Source organism: Ciona robusta, chromosome 11, assembly GCF_009617815.1.
Source record: "Ciona robusta chromosome 11, ASM961781v2".
Taxonomy (NCBI): Eukaryota; Metazoa; Chordata; class Ascidiacea; order Phlebobranchia; family Cionidae; genus Ciona; species Ciona robusta.
The window spans coordinates 5,072,811-5,086,301 of NC_143245.1; the positions used below are offsets into that span (position 1 = coordinate 5,072,811).

The 13,491-nt window shown below is 35.9% G+C and overlaps 4 protein-coding genes across 4 annotated transcripts; 3 read left to right on the plus strand and 1 right to left on the minus strand.

The window, feature by feature from the left end:
- Positions 1 to 1,874: 1,874 nt before the first annotated feature.
- LOC149728649 (cytochrome c oxidase assembly protein COX18, mitochondrial-like) lies at positions 1,875 to 4,075 on the plus strand. The gene has a single exon (XM_089888802.1). The coding sequence runs from the start codon at positions 2,962 to 2,964 to the stop codon at positions 4,018 to 4,020; it is 1,059 nt and encodes a 352-aa protein (XP_089744928.1). The 5' UTR covers positions 1,875 to 2,961; the 3' UTR covers positions 4,021 to 4,075.
- On the plus strand, positions 4,058 to 7,042 carry LOC149728650 (proteasome subunit alpha type-7-like). Its single transcript, XM_089888805.1, has 6 exons — positions 4,058 to 4,196; positions 4,528 to 4,654; positions 4,779 to 4,903; positions 5,380 to 5,502; positions 6,009 to 6,191; positions 6,804 to 7,042. Exons 1-6 carry the CDS (start codon positions 4,098 to 4,100, stop codon positions 6,903 to 6,905), a joined length of 759 nt encoding a protein of 252 aa, XP_089744931.1. The 5' UTR covers positions 4,058 to 4,097; the 3' UTR covers positions 6,906 to 7,042.
- Positions 7,043 to 7,371: 329 nt separating this feature from the next.
- LOC149728651 (protein kish-A-like) lies at positions 7,372 to 8,826 on the minus strand. The gene is made up of 3 exons (XM_089888810.1): positions 8,672 to 8,826; positions 8,374 to 8,518; positions 7,372 to 7,575 (listed from the first exon to the last, which is right to left on the minus strand). Exons 1-3 carry the CDS (start codon positions 8,672 to 8,674, stop codon positions 7,505 to 7,507), a joined length of 219 nt encoding a protein of 72 aa, XP_089744936.1. The 5' UTR covers positions 8,675 to 8,826; the 3' UTR covers positions 7,372 to 7,504.
- A 2,105-nt stretch (positions 8,827 to 10,931) lies between these two features.
- Positions 10,932 to 12,853, plus strand: LOC149728652 (alpha-tocopherol transfer protein-like). Its single transcript, XM_089888803.1, has 2 exons — positions 10,932 to 11,730; positions 12,558 to 12,853. The coding sequence occupies exons 1-2, from the start codon at positions 11,060 to 11,062 to the stop codon at positions 12,727 to 12,729; spliced, it is 843 nt and encodes a 280-aa protein (XP_089744929.1). The 5' UTR covers positions 10,932 to 11,059; the 3' UTR covers positions 12,730 to 12,853.
- Positions 12,854 to 13,491: the final 638 nt, after the last annotated feature.

Sequence of the window (13,491 nt, forward strand, 5' to 3'; positions counted from 1 at the left end):
CCCACTTTTTCGTTCTTTTGAAGAATTGTAGTAGGGTGGGGTAAGATGGTATATGTTTTTATTTTTTTAGATCGTCCTGTTCGGTATTAAAAAACCACTATAATTACCGAATTATATAACCGCAGCCCGCGACTCTAAAAGAGCGTGAATAATTGTTAAAAACACGAGAAAAAAATATGGGAATTTAATGCTAACGGTTTCCCCGCCATGACTATTCCCTCCCCAACTATTCCCCCCCGGCTATCCCCCCGGCTATTCCCCCCCCGGCTATCCCGCGTGACTATAGCCGGTGGGGAATAGTCACGGGGGTGAAATGGCGGGGGGTAGCCGGAAAGGAATAGTCATCGTGGGGAAATAGCCGGTGGGGGGAGGTGGGGAATAGCCGGGAGAAAATAGTCATTGGGGGGAATTAGCCGGGCGGAAAATAGCCGGTTACGCTACTATATAGAACCGAAGATACAAAAAAAAAGTTATATTACGAAGCTTATTGCATTGAGTAAGCCATGCGAAGCTGTAGTTACGTAAACAATTAAAACTGAAAATACATGGGAGTACACTAGCTCTACCTTGCGGCTGTAATTCTGTGTTCGGTAAATAGCTGAAATAGATTTAACTCTTTAGTTCCGCGACCACGCAGTTTAAAAGGGTGATTTAGCTAATGCATGTATAACTTACTTTATCCTCGCGTAGCCGGTAAACGACAGTCGTTATAACACGGGTGTTTATACCTCGTCCACCTTACGAGTTACCATGTATGTTACTTTGTAGGTGATTATTTTTTTGGTTTTTTTTATGTATGGCTAATAATTTGTTATGGGCCACTAGGTTGGAGCAATGCCGTGAAGTGTCTTGTTCAAGGACACATACGGCCACAATGGTTGCAGCGACGAGGCTTCAATCCGTTTACCTCTCGGTTACAGGCAAGCGCGCAAACTACTTTGCCACAGCGCCGGTATTATATACTGCTAAGGTATTTTTTGTAAATAATGAAAGCATAGTATTTGCTTCATATGCTTGTTCAATAGGGTAGTCTTGAGTTACCCATTAGCTATCACCCTTTCAAACTGCGTGGTCGCGGAACTGAATAGTAAAATCTATTTAGAGGTAACGGATTGAAGCCTCGTCGCTGCAACTATAGTCGAAACATGGACGTTCGCAAATCAAATAAACCTGGACATATCAGCCACGGGTTCGTAACGCAGTATCGGTATTCTTTGGATTTTGGTTACGTGCGGGTACAAATAAAAAGAATGGAACTCATCACCAATCTATAACAGAGTCCGTGTATGGACTATGTTTCTACAATATTTGATTGCCGCGGTGCAGCCTTGAATCCAGGACATTACAATCACATTTCAAGACCCTAACCAACGCCTAACCGCTTCTAGCACCATGGTCACATCAGTAAATCAACGCAGAGATGGAAATCAACAACAAAACGACATTCGTTAAAACACGCCATGGATAAAAGGTGTGGGAAAATGTGTCAGTTAACAAACTCTTAAACCCCAAAAAAATTACGTTTTTTTAAATTGAGCATATTATATTTTTTAAAACCATGTTTTGAACAAATGGTAACGTCGCTGCTTGTACAAGTCAACGCAGTTTATTTATATAATTTAAATACTCTAATCACCATAATGATCATATTACAGCTAAATTTGTCATTTTTGGTCCCAGATTGAGCTTACATGTTCTCGTAACAATTTCGTTATTTCTAAGTTATCTTTATACAGTGTTGCACTTTAAATATACTGTACTGCAAAAATATTATAATGTTTTTATTATTGTCACCATAGTATTCTCTTACTATGTTGATACATATAATTAATTTAAAATTACAATATATTTAAACCATATTAATTGTGGGATATAGAAATTATTTGTGTTTAACAGTCGTTGTATTTATTTAAAAGACGTTTACTTTATGACGGGCAGCACTACGCCATGACCAGCACATTGAAACGAAATTCATAAACTGAAAGCAAGTGAAATCTCAAGACAGGAATGACCAATGCTAATGAATTACCAATATAAAACTGTACAAACAGGTGTTTGCCACAACCGTAGGTAAGGGCCAGTCTTAAATTGTGTTAGCACAAGATGTTCTGTTTCATACACTGCGTATCGGCTCACTCCCGCTTACGAGTTACCACATGTCCACATATGTTGTCAATGTCAATTTAGACAGTCCATTAGTGGTAGACAGACTGGTAGTGAACCTTGCGTTGGAGCGATTGCCGTTAAGCGTCTTGGCCCAAGGACACATACGATCCTATGGTAGCATCAGCGACGAGCCTTGAACCCATAACCATAACGTTTTACTTTCACATTAACTGCTTATGTAATAACTAATTATTGTAAAATATTGTGTGTTGTATTTATATCATTTTATCATTCTAACCACCGGTTACTGTATGTATAAACAAGGTTCTTGATTAAAATAACGTTTCTTAATTTTGAAACCCTTTGAAAAACCCCTGGGTTAGAAGCTAGCCCGCCAACCACTGTGCCACCACACCAGTTTGCAAAGTATGGCAGGTGCATGAGCGATGCTGTCAAACTTTTGGTTATGCACGCTAAATAATTTAACAAGGAAAAAAATACGCATTATATTAAATAGAATTCACTAATGTGGCTTGGAAATGTACTTGCTTAGCACGCCGATTTTTGATGATGCACGCGAGTGCGCACGCGAAAAATAACCGTTTTACACACATGAGATCTTGTCAGGAACTGCCATACTCTGCAGACTGGCCACAACATTGGTGTGTTAATACGTTAAGTTCAGCAGTATAGCTTAACTACCTGAAACAGCTCGCCATTTTTCCTAAAGTTTCTGTGCCATTTTTTAGTTTAAAAATTACAACTATTTTTAAACCAGGTAATTTGTTGCCCAAGTAAGAAGTGATAAGATATAAATGTTATTGTGCTCCTGTTAGCGAATGCATAACCATTTAGATGTTTTGTTCAAGGTTGCCCTGCAAACAAACTCTTGGTCTGATAAATAAGTGGTCCCACCATTTACCATGCGGTAGTGTTATCACTGGGTGCAAAAATGGTGTCAAAGTAAAAGTTTTTCCAGCCCAGATTCGTTGCTTTAGTTCTAACTTTTCTGAGGATTATGGAAAGTATTCGGAACCTGGAACGTATGAAACTTTTATTGGATGGTTTACAGACTCTGGTATAATTCAATCAGTAGAGCTATACTTGACCAGCATGCATGACTTTACGCATTTGCCCTGGTGGTTGTCAATCACGCTTTCAACTTTTCTGCTTCGGGGAATTGTTATGACACCAATGACAATTTATCAGATGAAAAATATGATAAAATATCAGTCTTTTATTCCTGTGTTGGAAAAACTTCAAAATAAATTAAAACTTGACGTGGAAAAAGCTGCGGAGAAGAAAAAATGGGACGACGCCACAAAAGTTTTAAATTATAAAGTCAATCTGAATCATTATAAAAGAAAATTGATGAAAGACAACCAAATCCCAGGAATTTTAAAACGATATGGGCTTCCATTTGTTCAGATTCCACTTTGGGTATCTATGTCTGTTGCGATGCGACATTTAACGTTAAACTTACAATTTACCCCACCCAGTGACCAATTATTGATCGTTGCATCACAATTGTCAACAGAAGGGTGTTTGTGGTTCGTCGATCTATGTTCAGTTGATCCATACTTCTTATTACCAGTCTTACTTTGTGCTGTAAACTTGTTAATTATTGAGATACACCGTGGTGGTAGAAACGAACTAATAGGGCTGAACAAAGCGTTTGTTTACTTCATGAGAACTATTGCAGTTATTTTACTTCCCGTTGCAAGCCAAATGCCAACGGGCGTTGTAATGTATTGGTTGTCTTCCAGTGTTTACGGAGCAATACAGGCACTGGTGTTAAAATCTTACAGGTTTAAAAAACTTGTCGGAATTCCAATTTCGCCAAATGACAGCAAAACTCCTTATATGGATATTTTTAATAGAATTATTAGAACTAAACAAAAGAAAATTTCTTAATTTTCTTATTTTTTTTAAATAAATAAAAATTTCTCAAATTTCCTATTTTTTCAAGTTTCAGTTAATAAATAGGAAAAATGTCAAGATATGATAGAGCTATCACTGTCTTTTCTCCTGACGGACATCTATTTCAAGTTGAATATGCACAAGAAGCTGTAAAGAAGGGAGCTACGGCTGTAAGTAATTGAAAATATCTCAATTCTCAATGTACTGTAAGAAGCGGTTACATTCTCCAAACATAACTGTTTTCAATTTTTCATGTTTTTGAAGATCCCTGTTCACTTCTTTAATTATGTAATTTAGAAAATGCCAGAAAGCTAAAAAATGTACTGGCCTGTTACACAACATTTTCCTTAACAAAGCTGTTTTCATGTTTTTAAGTTACCTATCCATTCCTGTAAAAATAAGAAAATCGCAACTAAGATTTCCTATAAAAAGGGGTAAAATTACAGAAATAGTTATTTTTACTAAAATTCTTAAGTTATTTTAAACCCTTCTTCTTCCCAGGTTGGAGTTCGTGGCAAAGACATCGTTGTTCTTGGAGTTGAAAAGAAGTCAGTTGCTCAACTTCAGGAAGAACGAACTGTGCGAAAGATTTGTACGATTGACGATCATGTGTGTATGGCATTTGCTGGTGAGTTGGTTTATTTTAACAATTTACTATAAAAAGCAGCTCTGCATGGAGGTATTAAAATATTTAAGAAGTTTTTAAGTTTTTTAAAAATTTAAATATAAATCTTATATGCTCGATATTGCAGGTTTAACAGCAGATGCAAGAGTTATCGTGAACAAAGCAAGAATTGAATGTCAAAGTCATCGACTTACTGTGGAAGATCCAGTGACTGTGGAATATATTACAAGATACATTGCTACTGTTAAACAGGTAATGCATGTATTTACAAAAAAAAGCGATTTACTTGTCAACTTGTAGGGTGTATGGTAGTGTATCAGTGATTCAAGTAAAAGGCCTATAGTAAAACTAACAGAATTAATATAGACACTGTAAATATTGGCAAAAATGGCTTATGCCTAAAAAAATCCTTAAATACATGGACATCAAAACCTAGATACCATAAACAGCAGTCAGCAGTTCCATACTAATTAGTAGATACAATTTACAATATAAAGAAAAGCATAAATTTTAATTACCGTCAACCCATGATTTTATGAAGTTTGTTTATTTATTTATCTATGGTTGCATAATATGTTTTGTTGACCAGCGTTACACACAAAGTAATGGGCACAACTTGATTAACAATATTAAGAAAAGCTTTCATCATTTTTTTTACCCATGGCCAACCCATTTTGAACAAAAGAATTGTTATTTTCTTATGGTTGAATAATATGTTTGTCGACCAGCGTTACACACAAAGTAATGGGCGCCGACCATTCGGATTGTCAGCTTTAATAGTTGGGTTCGATTATGATGGGACGCCACATCTTTATCAAACTGATCCATCTGGTACCTACCATGCTTGGAAGGTGAGCATAAATATTTGGTGGGGAGAATTTTGTTTGCATTTGAATTTTTGAGGCTGTTAAACATATCAAGGTGACAGACACAGAGCATACCTAATTTGGCCTATTGCTCTACTGTATGTAATGTTAGAAGATTAGCATTTTGTAGGGAGTATTTTGGTTGCATTCGATTTTTTTGGCTCTAAAACCTTTCAAGGTAACATATCTTACTTTTATTTGGCCTATTGCTCCACTGTCTGTAAATTTGGCTGAATTTTGGCCATCCACCTTAACTGCCTAAGAGTATTATTGACATAGAGTATTTATTTTTTTCCGAATTTTCATTAAAATAATAACTTTTTAGTTGGATTTTGGCCAATAACTCGACCTGCCTAATAGTGTTTATTTTTTCCAAATTTTAAATAAAATAATGACTTTTCAGCTGCATTTTGGCCATCAACCTTAACTGCCTAAGAGTATACAAAGTTTGTTTTTCTAAATTTCCATTAATGAAAGTTATGAATTTTCAGGCTAATGCAATTGGACGAAGTGCTAAAACGGTGCGGGAGTTCCTGGAGGAAAATTACAACGCTGACACTGCTGCAAGTGAGGTGGAAACGGTGAAACTTACGATCAAAGCTCTTCTGGAGGTTGTGCAGTCCGGGAGCAAGAGCATGGAGATTGCGGTGATGAGAAGAAATCATCCTCTTCAGGTGAGAAGACTTTTTTTCTTTCTTTCTGTTGAGAAAAGTATTTGACCCTGCTGCCGTTGTGAGTGTATGTATCCTTAGAAAAAAAACTGAAATTTCTCCAACCCAGTTGTTGCCTGTTATGGGCTGTCAAATTGTCAGCCATACTATAAAGTTAAAAAAATGACATGTAGCTATTTATTTAAGTTACTTCTACCTATTATGTTTCTTAACCAAAATTGCTTGAACTCAGTGGCCTGTCAAAATTTTTCGCGGTCCAAAAAAGTTAAAAAATCGGTGCCGTGGGAAAAGTGGTTAACGCGCCTGCCTGTTACCCAGAAGTAATGGGTTCACGGTTCGTCGCTGCTACCGTTGTGGGTGTATGTGTTCTTGGGCAAAACACTTAATGGTAATTGCTCCAACCAAGTGGTCACTATTGGGTTGTCCAATTTATCAGCCATACATAAAAAATCCCCCCAAAATAATTACCCACAAAGTAACATACATGGTAACTCGTAGCTACTGTCGTTTTCCAGCCATGCGAGGATAAAGTAAGTTACATTTATTCATACTATGAGAATGTAATTGATCAAACTATATTGTCCATTATAAACTAATTTTTATCCTATAATAAAGATTTTGGAATCCGCTGAAGTTGAAAAAGTAGTTGCTGAGATAGAGAAGCAGAAAGAAGAAGAAGCTGAAAAGAAGCAAAAGAAAATGAAGAAGTCATCATAGAATTCACATAGAAACAATATATTACTGCTATAAAGTTCCTTTGAATGGAAAAAACTTTTGTTGTTGTTTAGTGAATGAAGGAACTAAAATGACACCACTTAGCTACTATGTGCTAATAAAATTCTTTATATTCATGATTTATTTTTGTATGAAGTTTTAGTTTTACAGCTAAAATAAATTAATCTAGTTTTACGAACAGTTTAGGTGTTGGTTAAGTCCTAAATTAGAGTTGACTTGACCCCTCCCCCAGAAAAAAGGGGAGAAACCCTGAATTTTTACCGGACCTTTTCTTTTTTGACACACTAATAGTTTTGAATTTATAACAAAAAACTTAGTACCAACTGTGATGTTGCAAGACGGTTTTAGCAAAAAAAGGTGAAGATTAGTTGGTAAAAACTTAGTATGTTTACCACCTTTATCTATCTAAAAAAATAACTTAAATTTAACAACAAAACTCACAAAACAATTTCCGTTTCGGGTTTATCTACAACGTACAACAATGCAGGTAAAATAAAATAAACAATTTATATGGTGGCAACTTCTGCTCATCTCAACACATTGCACGGGTTATGTTGAATTGGAGAGAAACTTTTTCAACTTTAATTCCCAAAAAGAACGCTTAATCCCATTGCTATGCAACTTAGTGCAACGTACGGACTTAATCGTTCACCTGTGAAAATAGAAGATTAGTGCCGGGATTAGGAACAATTCAGAAGACATGAATGTGATTGTAACTTATTTACGTTTACGTGGCAGGCAAGAACAGTGGTTTTAATACTGGTGTTGTGTTTCACCAGTCTTTTACGTTTACGTGGCAGGCAAGAACAGTGGTTTTAATACTGGTGTTGTGTTTCACCAGTCTGCAGAGTATGACAAGTGCCCGAGCGATTTTGTTTACGAACTTTTGAATTTGTTCCACTCCATGCCAAATAATTAAACAATTAAAAAAAATACGTAAATTATGTAGGATTTTCTAACGTGGCTTGGAAATGCACGTGCTTTGCATGCTGATTTTTAATGACGCAAAAAATACCGTCTTGCACACGCAAGATGTCGTCAGGAACTGCCATACTCTGCAGAGTAGTTGTTTCATACACATTTTGCTAGCTTCAGCGTTAAGTAATTTTGTGAGATATTTTGAGAAAAAAATATTTTGTTTCTATGTTTGGCTGAAGATTCGGACAATCCATAAGTGACCACCGGGTTGAAACAACTGTTGTTAGGTTAACCCCTAACCTCTAACCATTGTACCACAGCACCAGACATATTATAAAAAACTAATTATATTATAGCAGTAGCACCATACACTTTGGTAACTAGGTTTACATTTTAGGATTAAAAGTGTTTCTTTGTGTATATATATTACTGTAAGATAGATTTTTGGTAAGTTTCTATTTTATTTTTTATTTATTTGTGAAGGTGTGTGAAAATTTCCTAGCTTTATTTTTCATTTAACCAAAAAAATTACCAATTCTCGCAAATTTCCAGAAAATTCCAAGAAATCCAGTTTTGTTTTTGTCGAGTATACTTGGCGCCATAGCTCTGACGTAAGCACATGTGCATATCATAAGTAGCACGACCGTGAGCATGCTTTGAAAGTTGAAAATGGCTACCTGTAGTGTATTGTAGTTACTTACTTTTACCAGTTTTATGTATAGTTAGTAACTTATATATCTTTTGCGTGTCTATTACTTCACAATTTTCTTATTAAATTAAATTATTTTAAACAAAACACACAAAATTTAACACATTCCTTAATTTCTTACCATTTTGAAGCAATTTGCGGATTTCAAAATAAAATTAAATACAGTGACGTCACTAGACGCAACGCCAGCTGGCTGTTCTTTAGAACGTATGGGCGCGCGGTTAAGTTTTGTCGAACTGGTGTAATGGGTACGAGTAGAGTTCACCGAAGTGTATATACACTATACATCTCCACATATATGGTATATGAATGGTATACACAATCCAGAGGTAGCAATTGATTCAGCCTGGTTTGAGATAGTGTGTGTTCACATTTTGGCACACATGAACATAAATTACACACAAAACATGGACAAAACATAGACAAAGCATTGATGAAGGAGATTAGTGACCGCGTTAGTAAAAGGTATTTACGAACTCATTTATTATAACTTTACTTTCTTGTTTAAACGGTCTTGGACATTTTTCGAATAAGCATTCTGGAGGTTGCCAGTGGTCATTGGTATTCCAGAAATACGAGATTCGAAGCTTGGTTACACTGATATATTTGGCTGTGTATTCCTCTTTGTTGTTAAAGTTGTAAACGGTGTAAACTTGACTGTAATCGCACTAAATGTTCTAGCGATATCTTCTTTGGTTCTTTGCCATATACATACTATATTAGAAAAGTAAGCAGCTAAAAATGTAGTTATCATTGTGTATTCAGTTACATTTATTTCACTTCAATGGTTTCGGCGTAACGGAATTTGTGAGTCCGTAGTTTCCAATCTACGCTGCGAAAAGGTTCGAACCAACCAAACATTGTGGGTTACAGGATAAATATTAGTTACTTATTTGTGCAAAAGCTCAGTAAAACCGATCACCAGTGCGCCGCTAATACAGTCACGTCTGTATAGTAATGTTAACTTTGGACAGAAATAAATTATATAATCAGTCTCGTCTTACAAAGAGTTTAGCCGCAGAGGAAAAGAATTCCAGATGAACAAGGTTCGCTAGAAAGGTTGTGGTACACAAAAGCCACCGACAGTGTCAGCATATCAACTTTCTTTTACTGAAATGTAGTCACACACCTTTACAAATAAACACCGCTAAATACGTGATTGTTTGGAATGAACTTGTTTAACTTATCGTTCACTTGGGCCTTCTCAAAACACCTAGATTTATTACTTTTAAACAATATAGCTATAAGCCATTCACAATAGAAGAACAATGTTTTTGTGCGCTGGAAATTCAAGATCTTGTGAATAACCTGTATCGCACTAAAACACGCTGCCGAGTGGCATTGACTCGTGTAGTTTTTTAGGGGTCAAACTTTTGTTAAGTGCAATACATTCCTAGTGTAGGAGAAATGTATGTGTTATACTTATGCAGTGGAGAGCTTCTTAAAAATAGTAATGCCCCATAATCTATATCAAGCAAAAGTAATTACCGTTCGTTTTACAAAATTTTGTAAAATGCAGTCGAAATCAGACAAAACTGCTTCTTTATAGTGAATCAAATAAGGTAATGTCTTTAGTCAATATAGAGTGTTTATTATCGGGATGCAGACTAATTTTAAGTTTGTCGCAGGAAAAGGCGTTACATTGTGACGTTACACGTGGCAAAAGGTGTCAGAACAAACAACAAAAAAGGTATTTCAAAGTCACAAAAGGGCAATTGTTGCAATTTCTGTCACCTCATTGCTGCCTTTTAGGCGTAAAGGGTGCAGATAAGATTGAGAAAGACAACAGTTATATAAAACAGTTAGTGTTTAAACATTTGGGTAAGAAGACAAATCGTTTTTTGTTAAAAAAGGGAATCCGTGTTGAAAATAATAGCCTGCTTTAGATTTGCAGAAATATTAAGTCATGAAAATACAGAACGTGCGTGTTATTAACGACTGTCGATTATAGGCCACGCGAGGAGAAATAAGTTCCATTCATATAAGCAGATAGTCGTCATAGCCGTTTCTAAATTTGGTGATAGATTTTTAACTGAAATCATTGAACACCGGAACTTATAAAACACATATTGCTCACGGTACAAAGTTTAATTGCAAATTATTAATTGACATTTATTATACCGATAAAGATATTTTATGGTAGATATTTATATCAGATGCAGATGTCGAGTAAATGTGAGATAAAAGAAGTAGGCTATAGTTGGGGGAGGAAGGCGGGACACCTTTGGCACATAGGCCTATTATCCAAATATTCAATTGGTGTTTTAAACAATAAACAACGGTCTATGAAAGGCGTGCGAGAATACGGTTTTATATTTCTTTAAATGGTATTTTTTACTACCAAAAAAGACGAAAAAAAAGAAATAGAGGGTGTCCAATTTGCCCCCACCCTATTACATTATGGTGGTAATAATTTTACCCATTTAGGTTTTTATTTTATTCTTTCAGCTGACTGGTACTTTAATTTTCTATTCATGTTATAGTTGAAAGTTAAGTTGCTCTAGGGAAAATGACGTCAAGATATGTATGCACATTAAGCCCTGAACTCCTGGAAAAAGCTGTAAGAGAATTGAACGAACCACGTGACAATGACGTCAGATTAAAAGCGATCGACGCTTTAAAAAAAGATTTTAACTCGGAAAAATATGGCCCTTTACTCCGTGACGACGATTTGTTTTTACTGAGGTTTCTACGCGCAAGAAAATACAAACACGCAAAGGCGTTAAGGGTATTACACAAATATCACAGCATGAGGAAGAAGTTTCCAGAAGTTTTTGATAAAGTATATCACCCTGAAAGCATGCGGGAAGTCATGGAATGCGGAATCGTGTACGCTGCAAATGGGACCATGAAAGACGGCCAGTCAGTGATCATCTATCGTCCCGAGAAGGAAACGGCGCATATGAGTTTCTATGATATTTTAGCCTGTGGCCAGTTGGCCATGGACAAACTACTGGACAGCGAAGAATACCAGATCTGCGGCGGGGTCACAATTGATGATTTTGAGCATTACGACCACGAAGCGATGAAGGAGGTACCAGCAAGTAAGTATAAAAAGATGACTGATCTGCTCCAAGAAGCGACGCCGGTCCGAATCGGTCCATTTCACATTTTAAATGAAGGAACTAAGTTCGACTTTATGTACTCCATGATGAAACCGTTCATGAAGCGAAAACTAACGTAAGTTCACAGTGGGTGGATAAGTTAATGGATATTTTTTTAGCAACTGTTTTTTTTTGTAACTTTATCCTGTCTTCTCGTTAAATTATATTTTTAAGTTTCGTTAATGTTTTTGTGACCTTAAATGTATATGTAAATGAATGAATGTAACTTACTTTATCCTCGCGAGGCCGGAAAACGACAGTTGTTATCACACGGGTTTACTTTGTAGGTGATTATTTTTTTTTGGATTTTTTCATTTTTGTATGTATATATGGCGGATAATTTAGACAACCCATTAGTAATCACTGGATTGGAGCAATTGCCGTTAAGTGTCTTGCCCAAGGACACATACGTCCACAATGGTAGCAGCGACGACAGGAATAGGTTATAATGGTTTATGGTTGTTATCCTCCTTTAACAACCAATTTGGTAGTAAACAAAAAAAATATTTGGTCAATTATATAACCGTATGGTTCTACAATATAACGTTGTTAAAAACGATTAACGGTTACCATCTTTCCCAACAGTACTATATGTAGAGAACTTGTTGTATAGAAGGGTGGGGAAGATGGGACACTTTTTTATTCTATTTTCTCGTCCCACTTGGTGGTAAACAAAACACATTCAGAGAATTATAAACTCTATCCTCAAGACTCACATATAGACCGTAGATAATTTTTAGAACAACACGATCTGTAGGAGTCGTGAGAATTACGGTTTTATAATTCTTTAAATTTCCTTTGTTTACTACCAAATGTGACAAGAAAATGGAATAAAAACGTGTCCATCTTCTGCCACCCTACTATATGACAATTGTACGTATAATAACTTACTTCACATTACAGTAAGCACATCACGTTACACGGAAAATCAATTGACAAGATTGTTCCTGACCACGACCTACACCTGCTACCTCCAGTGATGGGGGGCACGGGGCTGGAACCAGAGGCAGCGGCCAAACTTTGGGTGGAATCTTTAAAAACGGGGAGCGGTTGGAAACATTTGAATCACGACTGAAAGAATTTATTAGTTATTTTTATTATTTTGTTGTAAAAATACTAAATTTAAACTATGTATGTATATATAAAGAGATGTATAAACGCGCGCAACGTTTTGTTTAATTAAATTTTAGTATTCATAATTGCTTGTGGTTACATTAGTTTGTAACAAAGTATCAAAAATAATACGGAATAGTATAGTGCTGTGGGGTAAGATATAGGATACCATTAGCACATAAATCCAATACTTCCTTACCGTGTTTTGAACAATTATAACAACAACGCTTTGTTGCCGCGTACCTTCGGTTATATAAATCTGTAAATAATTTTTGTTTACTGAATTGAAAAAAGAAAAGCGAACAAAAGCTTGTCCCATCTTACCCCACCCTACTATACTACTATGGTATATTGAAGTGACTTCAGTATACTATGATACTACTGGTCACAAGCGGTAGCGGATAACCGCCTGGCTATTTTTACCAGAAATGCAAATCGGGCGTTCAACCTGAAAATAACTATTTAAGTTCAAAAAACCAACTTATAACTTCGCCTAACGTAAAGTTTATGTAATTCTATTCTATTAGTGTATGCAATACAATTCTAGGTATTTTAGATGTTAAGCTATGTAGGAAATCATATAGTATGTTGGGATTAGATAGGACACCTTTTATAGCACATAAGATTCAAATATTTTGATCGTGTTTTGAACAATTAACAATTCTGTGTTTACTGTCAAATTAGATACAAAGGCGACTGAAAACATGTCTATCTGGGTCGTACA

Excerpts from the sequence above, each read along its gene's own strand:
- LOC149728649 (XM_089888802.1), top strand. The coding sequence starts at position 2,962 with ATGTTTTGTTCAAGGTTGCCCTGCAAACAAACTCTTGGTCTGATAAAT.
- LOC149728650 (XM_089888805.1), top strand. The coding sequence starts at position 4,098 with ATGTCAAGATATGATAGAGCTATCACTGTCTTTTCTCCTGACGGACAT. Across the intron at positions 4,904-5,379 it reads ACATTGCTACTGTTAAACAG|CGTTACACACAAAGTAATGG; the intron begins GTAATGCATGTA and ends TTTGTCGACCAG. Across the intron at positions 6,192-6,803 it reads GAAGAAATCATCCTCTTCAG|ATTTTGGAATCCGCTGAAGT; the intron begins GTGAGAAGACTT and ends CCTATAATAAAG.
- LOC149728651 (XM_089888810.1), bottom strand. Across the intron at positions 7,576-8,373 it reads CTGGAAATTTGCGAGAATTG|GTGAACGATTAAGTCCGTAC; the intron begins GTAATTTTTTTG and ends CTATTTTCACAG.
- LOC149728652 (XM_089888803.1), top strand. The coding sequence starts at position 11,060 with ATGACGTCAAGATATGTATGCACATTAAGCCCTGAACTCCTGGAAAAA. Across the intron at positions 11,731-12,557 it reads TTCATGAAGCGAAAACTAAC|TAAGCACATCACGTTACACG; the intron begins GTAAGTTCACAG and ends TTCACATTACAG.